The 12,289-nt window shown below is 38.2% G+C and overlaps 1 protein-coding gene across 2 annotated transcripts in view; it reads left to right on the top strand.

Moving 5' to 3' along the window:
- dipk1c (divergent protein kinase domain 1C) overlaps positions 1–12,289 on the top strand; it is a 37,310-nt gene that overhangs the window by 22,347 nt on the left and 2,674 nt on the right. For both annotated transcript variants that reach the window (XM_020644857.3, XM_020644850.3), the window contains 5 exons: positions 4,556–4,759; positions 5,227–5,280; positions 5,379–5,563; positions 6,194–6,515; positions 9,315–9,479. In XM_020644857.3, coding sequence (XP_020500513.1) covers positions 4,556–4,759; positions 5,227–5,280; positions 5,379–5,563; positions 6,194–6,515; positions 9,315–9,479 — 930 coding nt within the window. The remainder of the gene's footprint in view (positions 1–4,555; positions 4,760–5,226; positions 5,281–5,378; positions 5,564–6,193; positions 6,516–9,314; positions 9,480–12,289) is intronic.

The raw sequence follows: 12,289 nt of genomic DNA, 5'->3' as shown, positions 1-12,289 counted from the left end.
GCCAAATAAACACTCTGCATGGCTCTGCTGGCAGATGTCAGCTGCTCTGAAACTTGGCGTCCACGTTAGATCTCAGATGACAGCGACTGGCAGACTCTTAATTGAGTCCATGTTGTGGGTTTGGACGCGCTGGCTGTTGTTCTTTAGCTCTGCATTGGAGATGGACTGTGTTTACTGTCAGAGCCGAGGGTTCCTAAACAGCCAGCAGCTGAATGTGAGCATCTGTACAAACACCTGCTACATCCCAAAACCGAGAGCTGGACGCTTCACCGCTACATTTGTGTAGAAAAAGTGAAAGGCGTATTCTCTTACTTCTAAACTTTGGTCCTAGTTTTACATATTTGGAGGTTTGACTAATACTTGAAAAAGTTTTGAACTTGATCAACAAGATTTCTTCAACCAGCAGCAGTGAAACAAGCTGTAATCATAATCCCTGCAGGTTTGATCAAAGTGTGTCCATTAAAGGATGTTTTTTTTTTTTTTGTCAATGACTGGCTCAGGTTGTAATTCTTACCATTGGTTTTCCCAGGATTCATGTGTGCAACGTTCCAGCCGTGCCACACACCTATGTAGTCGATGTGTGGGTTTTCACAGCACATGTTTCAGTCCGGCTTGGGCGAATGCCAGAAGTGCCCCTCTCAAAGCTCTGCTTTCCTTGATAATGATAAGCGCTGTGTCTATTTTTAAATGAGGTGCTTTCAGCAACCTGAATAGAGCAGATCAATCCAGACAGTAAGTCAGACACAGGAAGCATTGGGCATTTGGTCATTTCAAAATAAAGCGCCCTGTACATATTAAAATGTCTGATTTTAGCCAATTTGTTTCTAAGCACTGTTCAATATCAGAGCTTGCAGGCAGGCATTAAAAAAAGTTGTTAAGTACTTATTATCAAGTTATTTTTGTGAGATATTTAATTCAACTTCATGATTTTACCTCAAGGACACAAAAAGATATGCTAATTGGTCGTTTTGGCAGTAAAAGAGTAAATACCATACACACACACACACACACACACACACACACACACAGCAGTAAGTGGGAGCTGATCTTCCCCAAACAGCATGGTGGGAAAGTTTACATTCTGCAGGGTTTAGAAAGACGGAAGCAGCTGGAGAGTGTGATGTGGCAGAGGAAATCCAGGGTATTAGTGCGAATAAGTGAAGGCCGCAGAGCAAACAGAGCTGAAATAAAGACCAGTGTCTGCAGATGGGATTCAGCACACCAGAAAGAAAATATTCAAACAGGAGAGCACATTTAGAGCAGGTTCTTAAAGACTTGGTTAAACAAGTCAGAGTAGCAATCATCAGTTTGACCCCTAAAATGATTCAGAAGTTTAAGAAAATGAATCTTTGTACATTTGACCTCTTGACTGTTTTTGCTTTGCACTCGAGTGTTGAGATGTGAAGCTAATGTGGAAGTGCAATGGATTTACACCTAATGTCTGTGTGTGTGTTTGATGCTGGAGTCAGGACACGGTTAGTCTGGCTTAACATAAAGTGTGAAAACAGGAAAAAACAGCTAACCTGTCTTAACAAACCCCTGAAGTTAATTATTTTACAAACAGCAGTAGAAATCATAAAGTATGATTGTAAAGGTAATATAATGCTGGAAATACTTTTTCTTAAATCAAAAACATTTCTTGTATCCTAAGCAACAAACTCCAAGCACCAAAAAAACTACAGTTCCTCTAGTGTCCACTAGTGGGTGTCTCCTGCAGTGAGTCAATCCCCATAGAGATCCATAGTAAAATGTCTAACTTTACAGCAGAAATAAACACGCTGACAGCCTGGTTCTAAAACAGGGTTGGTCTTTATAGCTAATTTCTCTCGTCATTACAACTGTATGTGCTGACATTTAATACAGTTCACCTCTTTGTGTGACAGGCGAGACCTGATATGCTATAATCACGGAGGGTAAACAATTTGGAGTTAACAGTCCATAGGTCTAAGAGCTCGTGGGTTTTTAATACCATGTTCACTCACACACACACACATGCACGCCGCACACACACACAGTATTGGTTTTCATTCTCTGTGATGAGAGAAAGCAGGAACTAGGAACCGAAAAGGAGGGAGGGTGGATGATAATTGCAGTCTCCTTTGACTCTCAACACTTCTCCTCCCACTCCTGTTGTATCCATCAACACACACTCTCTCTCTTTCTCACGCACACACACATATTTTTGAGTGGTCCTTCACGTGCTCAGGTTATGAAAAGTCCTCTTTTTTAAATTTATGTTATTTTTTTATGACGGCTTTGGGGAAAAAAAGGTAATGTTTTATTCATGGAGAATAAAACGTTTTACAAAGAGTCATGAACTTTATGAAAGTTTTGATAATAAAAAAGTTACTCTTTAACAGTGATTTACATATTTTGTGCACACATTTTACAATTTTTACAATGGTTGAAAAAGTCATTATTAGAAGGGAAAACGGTTGTTATTTTAAATGTCTGACAAGATTACAGAAAGGATCCATGAGAAAAGGAAACTGTTCTCTTCTTCAATGACGCCAGTCTTTACTGAAATGTTACCTCTTCAAGGTCCCATATTATACGCCTTTTTTTCAACAGGTGTACATAAGTCTAAGTGAAGTTTCTTGCTAAAAATCCACTCTGATCCTATGGGAGTGTTAACCACCTGGGCGAGGGGTTGATGCCTTTTGTGATGTCATGAAGGGAAAATCTCCCAACAGCCTTTTTGAGCAAACATTTTCTTAAAAAGTTGAGCAGGCAAAAGACGGAGACAATGGACTTTTCTCATAATTGAGGGGTTTTGTAGACAGACTAGGGACACATATTAGTGTTAGTTGTCTCTTTTAAATTGCTTCTGTCTTAAAAGTGCTCTACAAATAAAGTATTATTATTATTATTATTTGCATAATATGTGACCTTTAAGCTTTAGAGACCTCAAAAAGTCTCTTAAAGCCTTAGTACGCCTTGGTTGTCCTGGTCTAATCAGCCAGAATAATAATAATAAAAGAAAACTATGTGGGTATACAAAGGATTAGAGGCGTAGTAACCTGAATCAAGACAATCCTTTTTGTTTTTTAGTTGAGCCCACATCTGGCTTTAAATCAAACCTTTAGAAGCCCCTCACTATATCAGGTTGCAGTGATATTTTCTGTACAGGTAAAACACACCTGACAGAATGTTTTTTTTCCTGAATTAAAACCAAAGAATGAACTGATTAAAACATAAACTGAAAAAAGATGTTTCTTCTGTGTTGAACGCAGCTCTTTGTGTGACGACGTGGATTCATCTGATCCTCGTGTGAACCGAAAGGATCCAGCTGGCAGCACCGTGTCAGTCTGAGATATGCTCCACTTCCAAATGTTAACTTTCACTCCTGTTAGGATTTATAGACCACGTGGACATGTTTACGACTCAGGAAACAGATGAAGGACTCAATATTCACTTTATCTAAACTCTCCACTTCAACATATTACCTGTCTGGTGATGTTGAAACGATGGAGGATCATCCATCAGCAGTGTGCTCTCGTCACCTTTTCTCTCTCAGTTGATTAAAGAGTCTCTCTTTCTGCACACAGTTAACCCTGTCTGCACAGCAGTCTCTGTTATCAGCCTCATCTTCTTCTTCTCTTCTTTCTCAGTGTACGTTCACCTGTCTGTCAGTAGTCATTTATGTGCGCTGTAGTCATTTATGAACTTGCTCTTCCTTTTTACTTTGTTTTAATAAAGACATAAAATCACAAACATTGAATATTACAAGGAAAAAGGTGAAAAACTACCAGAATGAGGTAATAATTTCAGCCTGTGGTTATGTATGTTTTTTTTAAGGGTATAAGAAATATGCCAAGAAATTTAGGAAGTATTCAGTTTATTGTAAGTCTTACCTTATTAATAAGGCCTAAAGGTCTTTACAGTACAAACAGATAAAAGTTTAAATCTGTCGGTCTAAACCAACAGCGATGTTCCTGCAGGTGCTTTCTGATGTTGGGTTTTAGTCTCTGAGCTCCTCACTGACTGATGTTTGTGTAGGAATGTGGGCACAGCCAGGATTAGTCAGGTAATCCCCGACCAGAACTACACTAATCCCCCACCTCATCCCTCACACCTCTGGACACAGAGCTGTTTGGACTCTACATAGGAAGTGTGTTTCTATTGTGTGTGTGCTCAGTGAGCTGCGGAAACTTCTTCAGGTTCACGTAGGGAAGGATGAAGTCTTTTTGTTCATGATCTCTGGAGTCGTCCTTACCTGGATGTCCGACATGGGAGGAGACGGTCCACATCATGCCTTCCATACAAAAGAAGACTATGAAAATACTTTTAAAAAAGACAAACGTTTGAAACTTTGTTGGCACTTCCAGATGTCATGCCATCAGAGAAAACTGACTACATGGAAATAACTTGTTTTTTTTCTGCTGATGTGCATTATTCCTCATTTTACAGCATTTATGTTCTCAGGAATCAAATGGTTGTAGAATCAAACTTCATTAAAAATGTACAGTTTAACCAACATTCAAGTATGCGTCTTTCTTCTGGTTTAGTGGCTCAATCCCTCTGCTCTGTTTGTCCCTCTCAATCTGTTTTTCAGTGTCTGGAGTTTGGCGAGGGCTCAGTTACAGGTGACATGTGTGAGGATCTGTGTGTGCTCGGCCTAGTTGAGTACAAACGCTGCCTCTACTACGAGAACGGGAAGAAGGTGATTGAGGCGCGATGGAGAGGAAATCCCATCATCCTCAAGTCCAAACTGGAGAATTTCTCCTCCTACGAACCACTGGGAATACTGGACTACCAGGTGATGTTTGCACTTGCCGCGTAAATTGTGTAGATTTAGGTGAAGAGTACAGGAGCTGGAGAGGGGGGGCTGTCAAGCCAAGAGATTGCAATTGGCCAGTTCGCCAATACAACACCCTCATTTGAAAACTAATCAGGGCGCAGGCACAGGTTGTCCATGATCCATCTTACCATGTAAGAGCATGGTTTAGACGTTAACTGATTAGTCCACATTAAAGATGAATTAAAACATTTGTGCCAATAATGAACCATTAACAGACGTGTGCCCGGATCTGTGCTTGATATGATAACAGTGCCTATAAATGTTTGCAATTGTATATGAAACGCACTGTGGGAGCTTCTTAATTGACATTTTCTTGAGATATTGTATCACACTGATGAATTTCCATCCCTTCTCATGCACGTACAAATATTTTGACATTTCAAGATGGTACTGTTTTTGACTAATTGAATCTTCTGTCCTTCCAGGACACTGCAGAGGAGCTCTCCCCTCTTGATGTGGTTTTCTACGCTACCATGGAAGTGAGTCTGATTGCAACTTCTACAAAAGTTTACATCAATGTTTGCTGTGTGTAAAGAGACAAACGTAAATCATGCATTCTTCTTTCGTCTAATCTCAGGTAAGAAACTCTCTGGGGCTGGCTGAAGAGGTCGAGGATGAAGAGGGAGGAGGAGGAGGGGGGAGTAACAGCTCTTTGGCCAGACTTTGGGGTCAGAAGATGAAAAACAGAGATAAGAGTTACTCGAGAGCAGAGCTGGCCTCCCTCTGGTCCCTGCTGCAGCAAGAAGAGTACACCTTTCTCAGGTAAACTTAATCCAGAAACCCAATCAAACTTTGATTCATAGATTTATTCCAGGGGGTTGCAGTCAAATTATTTAATTTGCCCTGACTGGCACCCCAAATCTGCTTTTGAGGTCTCACTATTGCATCACCTGCCTTCAACAGTACATCAGACAAGAAGCTAAAAGACCATAGCATCTAAACTCAGTCATATAATCATATTTCTGCCATTGAATTGTTACCATAGTTCCCTGCAAATTCTCTTCACATCCTTAAAAAAAGTGAGAAAGTTTGTGGGCAGAGCTGAAGGACAAGCAGAGAAAGACATGCTTTCAGTCTGAAGGCAAAAGACGCTCAGACATCCCAACAGGCTGTGAGGCAAAACTCCTCCGAGTCCAGAAATAAAAGAGATAAAGGGAGGCGACCTGTTCTGCTTATCTGGAGGCCTGCAGACGCAGCTGCACAGACAAATGGAGTATATAAAAACAGAAGGTTTTGTGGTACTTGACCCATAACATTAAGGTTGTTGCAATAAAAGAAGTGACATACTTAAGATGACAAGCGTCCAAGGACTTAGATGGTTTGGTCTGCGATTTGTCATATTTTATTACAATATTCATTCACACAGTTGCACCTCCGTCTTCTCTCCTCCAGAGTACTGCAGGACCTCAGCACCCATGTGGCCAAGGTGTTGGGCTCCTGCGGTCATTTCTACGCCGTGGAGTACCTGTCTGCTGGACACGCGTGGGACCAGAACATCTTCTCCCTTGACGACGTGGCTGTTTCTGGGCTGCAGGGTCAGGGCCGAGCCGGGGCCGCAGGAGGGGCCAGGGGGAGGTGGACCACCAGGGAGATGGTGCATCGAATTGCTCTGAGTTTCCTGGACATGGTGTGGCACTTTGACAACGACTTCACCCACAAACTGCACCTTTGTGACATCAAGCCAGAGAACTTTGCCATCAGGAAGGACCTTACGGTGAGTTTTCGTTTAGATTCATGTTGAAAAGGCAGTTCGGTGACCTCCTGTCCTTCAAAAACGACTCAAAAAGAAAACCACAGAGCCAGCCTGAATGGTTAAAAACGTTTTCTGAAAATGTAATGAAACACAAACTGAGTAAAAGCAGAGCAGAAGATAAAACGGTAAAAAGGTTGTTGTCTTTTAAAGCCATTACTGAGAGCAGACAGCGGACGACGTGAGATTTTTCTTGAAGAGGTTTTTTTTTTTTTTTTTAGCCTAAAGCAGAAGACGTGACCCTGCTGCTGGGAAAGTGAAGGTCACCCTGCCACACACACACACACACACACACACACACACACACACACACACACACACACACACACACACACACACACACACACACACACACACACACACACACACACACACACACACACACACACACACACACAGCTCAGGGAGATAGACTCACTTTAAGATAAGTTATAAAAGGTCAATCCTGAATAAATTCTCTCTATTATTGATTCACACGTCCATTTTTAAAAGTGACAGTTTTTAGCTTTTATTACCACGTTCATACTTTGTCCAGGAAGAGGAGGTGCGAACTGTTTAGAAAGGGTACAGTGTTTGATTTTTTTATTATTGTGATGTCATTTTTTAAAGGTAGAGTCAGTAAAAATGTTCACTGCAGCTTGTAAAGACAACTTTCAAACTGGGCCCCTCTTCTTATGGGCTCATGTCAACAGATTCAGCACACGCCCACTGCAGGATTTAGTATGCACAGATACTAACTGTATACAACGCAAGGTATAGCACAAGCTAAACGCTTGGAGCCGGCCTGTCCGACAAAAAGTAGGCCAACTCCGTGTCGCTCTTCATCCCACGCTCCTCCTTCAGAGCCAGACAGTGGGTGAAAGCCAAACCAAGGTTAACCCTGTATTTTGGAATGAGTTTTATCCACATGGTGATTCGCCTCACTGTTATTATCCACTCCCACACTCACCTGTGCACTGGCTGGAAGAAACACTTCCACTCTCCCTGAAATGTCCTGGTTTAACTAAAACATGAAATCTAGGCAGAGGACTGAGTCTCTGCAGACACAGTCACCACCACATGCATGTATAGAGTGTTGATTTAGCAGCATTACTTTTGTATAGGTCTAGAATTTTAATTTTTAGGGAAATGCTGCTGACTTAAATGTTTATATTTCTAAAATCTGTAAAACTGCAGAGTTTAAAGGGTTAATGTGTGAAATTTTTGTCAATTGGCTTTTTTTAATTTAAGCATAAATTGAATTAAATACTGCATTTTGCTTAGCGTACTTTAGCTGCTTCATTTGGAAGTGTTTGGAGAGAGAGTTGAGGAACAAATAGAGTTCAGATTAAGCAACATGTGAAGTCATCTCAAAGCCCTCGTGAATCAAAGTTTAATTGCACTTGTCAGACTGACATATTTATCCTGTTTGATTTATTTTTTGTATTAAAATGAAAAAATCACTAAAGACCGCTTAGAGTTTTTCTTTAAATCAGATCAAAGCAGCGTTTAAATGCATCACATGTGTTTGGCAGTGAGAAAATAACCAAATGTGTGCTGTGTTGTCTCAGATCGTTTTATAGTTCACACAGCAAATGGAGCCAGGCGTCTTTAACTCAGCAAACCATCACCACTGAATCTCAACTATTTTGTATCTCACACGTCTGGCTCAGAACGACGGCAGAGAAAAAAAAGGCGAATTGAGTTTAGCTCCAACATACGGTGAATAGAACACAAGCTACTCATTGTTCTTCTGTTAGCCGGTTAGAGATTTTTCTGTTAAAGTGTCGACATGGAACAGATTTAACAACTCACTGTTGTCATGCCAACGTCGTAAAAGGTTTCATATAAAACAAGAAAAAGGTGTAAAAGCAGAAAAAAGGAGCTCTGCAGCTTCCAAACAGTCTGTTTATTTTAGGAAAGTTTTTACTGGAAACAATTTTTTTTTGGGGGGGGGGTTTATTTTTGTCAAAACAATAGTTCCAGAAAAGTGTTATTGTTCTGATAATGATAACAATTGATCAGACAATTTAAAACACATTATTATTAAAGGACATGTTTAAAAAATTTAAAACATTTTGAGAAATACATTTTTGGGATATTGAATGAAGCAGGGACATGTTCTTGCTCAAAGCCAAACCAAAAAATGGGGGCCACGCTACGTTAAGGTCAAAACATTCCATGAACAACTTTTTTTGTACACTGGAGGCCAAAAAACATTTCACTAAACACAAAAATATTTCATGAATCACAAAAATATTTCATTTTCCACATTTTTCCCAAATTATCACCTGAAGAAGACCTCCAGTTTAATGTTCAGGTGTATGTTCAAGTTTGAATTTCCTTACCTACATGATGTGTGTATAACATTTCATATTTGTATGTTTCCTATTGTAAGGAAATGTCTATTATTTCAAACTGTAGTTATTATTAAAAATATTTAAATGATAACATTCAATTACAAGTTGAATTTAAAATTCTAATTTCTTTATAAACAATTTTATATATCAATGTTTATAAGAAAAGATTCACTTTAGTAAAAGAGTTTCTGAATTAAATGTTTCAATTTTAAAAACTGCTGCTACAAATCTAAAAGTTCTCCACACACTTTAAATTCATTATAAATATAAAATGTAAATATAAAACATGTTGTATTTTATTAAACTTTCAGATCTGTGAGATTCATGTTCTTCACCTTTATGAGCTCTTAAATCAAACCAAACGATGAAGAGGAAGCAGAGAAGCACGGCTTAATTTAACGTCTTGGTTTAATTCGTCCTGCAGGTGGTGGCGATTGACGTGGACATGGCGTTCTTTGAGCCCAAGATGAGGGACATCCTGGACCAGAACTGCAGCAGCGACGACGACTGTAACTTCTTCGACTGTTCGTCCCGGTGTAACCTGAACAAACGCAGGTGCAGCCCCCGCCGCCGGAACAGCAACCTGCAGGTGAGACGGGCGCTGTGGAAACCTGGTCACTGGTGATGATTTGATGTGTAACTGAAAACTTCATGATACAAAAACATATTCATGTTTCATCCGGAGAAGAAAGTTTTATTTTGTTTTTACCTGAATGAGATCACTGCACCAATGTTATATCACTAAAGAGAGAATGTAATGATAATCACATCAAGAATTTAGTCTAAATTAAAATGTTAGTAAGTAAAAAATAATGAACATTTAATAACTGTTTCATCAAAAAAATTTGATGAACTTGAATACATTTCAATACATTGTTTTTGCAGAGGATTTGAAAACTTTTGTAACTCACTTTTATATGTAAATTAGGGGTTAAGTTATTAAACCTTTTCTTATGCATGATTCAAATCTTTGAATTCATCTATTTGAACAGTGTTTTTGTAGTTGACAAAAAAGAGAAATCATGTTCTGAAGAAGAATGTGAAACTATTAAACAACATTAATGTTGGTGCAAACAGGACAAAAAAAATGTAAAGTAGAAGAAACAAAAGCAGCAAAAATCTAAATATTACAAGGGTCTTCTCTGGGATTTTCTTTGTGATTTCTTCTTAAAGCTCATGTTGTGTATTTGTATCTGTTCTGTAGAGCAACATTTCTCTCAAACACTCATATTTTGAGCTAAAATAGAAGCTATGACTTGAGGCCTCTGAACTTTCAGGCCGCTGTGAGTCTGCCTCAGTTCTAGATTCAGCGTTTGAACTGAGTGTGTGTGTGTGTGTGTGTGTCAGTGTGTGTGTGGAATAATTGCAGATCTGAATAGAGAGGGCACACGCATGTCAGTATTTTAAATCCAACAAGAGGAGATAATTCGTTAAAAAACTGCTTATCATTTGATCATTTTTAATTTTTAATTTTTAATTTTAAATTTTAAAATAAAACATCAAGATGTGAAAGTGTTTTTTTGATGTTCAGCGAAAAGAAGAATATTTGTTTAAGCATTGCCTTCATGGCTTAATAGAAGCTATGAAAAATGGTGGGACAAATCTTTTTATTTGACATTTAATTTATGCTTCTTATGTTTCATTAACAAAGTGAAAAAAAACATTTAAATGTGACGTATGTATTCAATCCTCTCAGGATCTTTAACACAGTTGAAAATAACTTTTAATTTATCTATTACAATTTAGCTTTATTGGATGTTATATTTCTGTGTTGCATTTATTTAAATCGGTGTTTCCAAACAGATTGACATTTGTTTGCACAAAGTACAGAAATATTAATTTGTTATTGTCTTCAACAGAACTTTTGGAAACGTTGAAGAGGTGCTGGGCAGAATAAGAAAATGCTTTACATTGTAAATGTGAGAGATCAGAACCATTATCCAGTTAAAATTATTATTATGATAATTATAAAAATGAATGTAATAAACTTTGGAGGAGACTATGTCTGCACGAGCATCACAAAAATATATCAAATAAATTTACCAATTATTTAACTTGAATTATTCAATTTTTTTTACTGAGTTTTGGCTCAAGAGTTTTCAGCAGTTTTTGTGAATTATTCTTTTTATCTAAAGAAGAATTAAATGTATATCATAATAATGATGAGTGGTTGTATTTCTCTAAATACAACATCTCATCAAATTCTAACACCTTTAAAATAACGGCAGACATTAGAAGTCATTCCATTGCTATATTCATTAATAATTTTAGTTAAATACTCATGATACAAATATATTCTTTGATTATTAAAGTTAATTTTTACTGTGTTTTTAAGAGGTTAATTGTTATATTTTGAAATGGAAATTAGATAAAATAGTTAAAAGAAGAAGAAAAAAATAAATGTTCGGGACACAAAGGTCGAGCAGGCTGTCACCATCATCATTGTCATTGCCATGACAACGTCCAGACAAACTCTCATCACCCTGCTGGCTCCTGTATCACATGTCACGTGAAACGAGAGCCCTGCATTCATCCAAAGAGATATGCGTGAACATGAGACGGACAGAGAATGTTTTTCTGCAAGTGATGACAGGAAGTGATGCAAAAACATCCGATAAAAGAGGAGAAGGAGGAAAATGATGCTGATGATGAAAACTCTTACAAAGGGAGCAGAAGTGAATGCATATTTATTATCGTAGATTATGCAAAGAAAGGTCACCAGGATAAGGACTAAAGGAAAAAAATCAAATGAGAAGTTTGGCAAATATTGTGAAAAAACCTTGGAAATAGAATCAAATATGGATACAATTAAAATGATGATGTTGATGTTAAATGAATTCAAAAGGAAACAATAAACTGAATCTGAGTTTAAATGGAGAAATTAGCAAAACTTTAGAGGAACAAAATGAGGGAACAATATAGCTATACATGTAGAGAAAGTGCATCAAATAAGCAAATGAAAAAAGAAGATGATGAAGTAGGAATGTATGGAATGAAAAAGAATACAAAATTAAACAAAAATAAGACAAAAGCAGGAAAGAGAAACAAGGACAGAAGAATGGAGTGAACAACAGAAATTAAGGATAAAACAAAGAAGTGTTCTAATCATCAAATAGGAGATCGAAGTGAAAGGGAAGGACGTCCACAGAGATTGAGGGAAACAAAACCTAAACAACCGTAATAACCAAAAGAAGGGAAAACAAAATAAACGACAAAAAAGAGAGGATTAAGAAAGGGTCAAATGATGAACAAAGAAAGAGAAGAACAAAGGAAACGGAAGAAAGAAACAAAGCGCAGACTGGACTTGAGACTAGAAGGTGCTGATGACACGGCGATGACACACTGCTGTCCTATTGGCCCATCTGAGACCCATCAGGTGACCTCTGACGACCCTCAGCC

This window comes from Labrus bergylta, chromosome 20 (genome assembly GCF_963930695.1).
Source record: "Labrus bergylta chromosome 20, fLabBer1.1, whole genome shotgun sequence".
NCBI classification, from domain to species: domain Eukaryota; kingdom Metazoa; phylum Chordata; class Actinopteri; order Labriformes; family Labridae; genus Labrus; species Labrus bergylta.
This window is presented reverse-complemented; position numbering and strand designations above follow the sequence as displayed.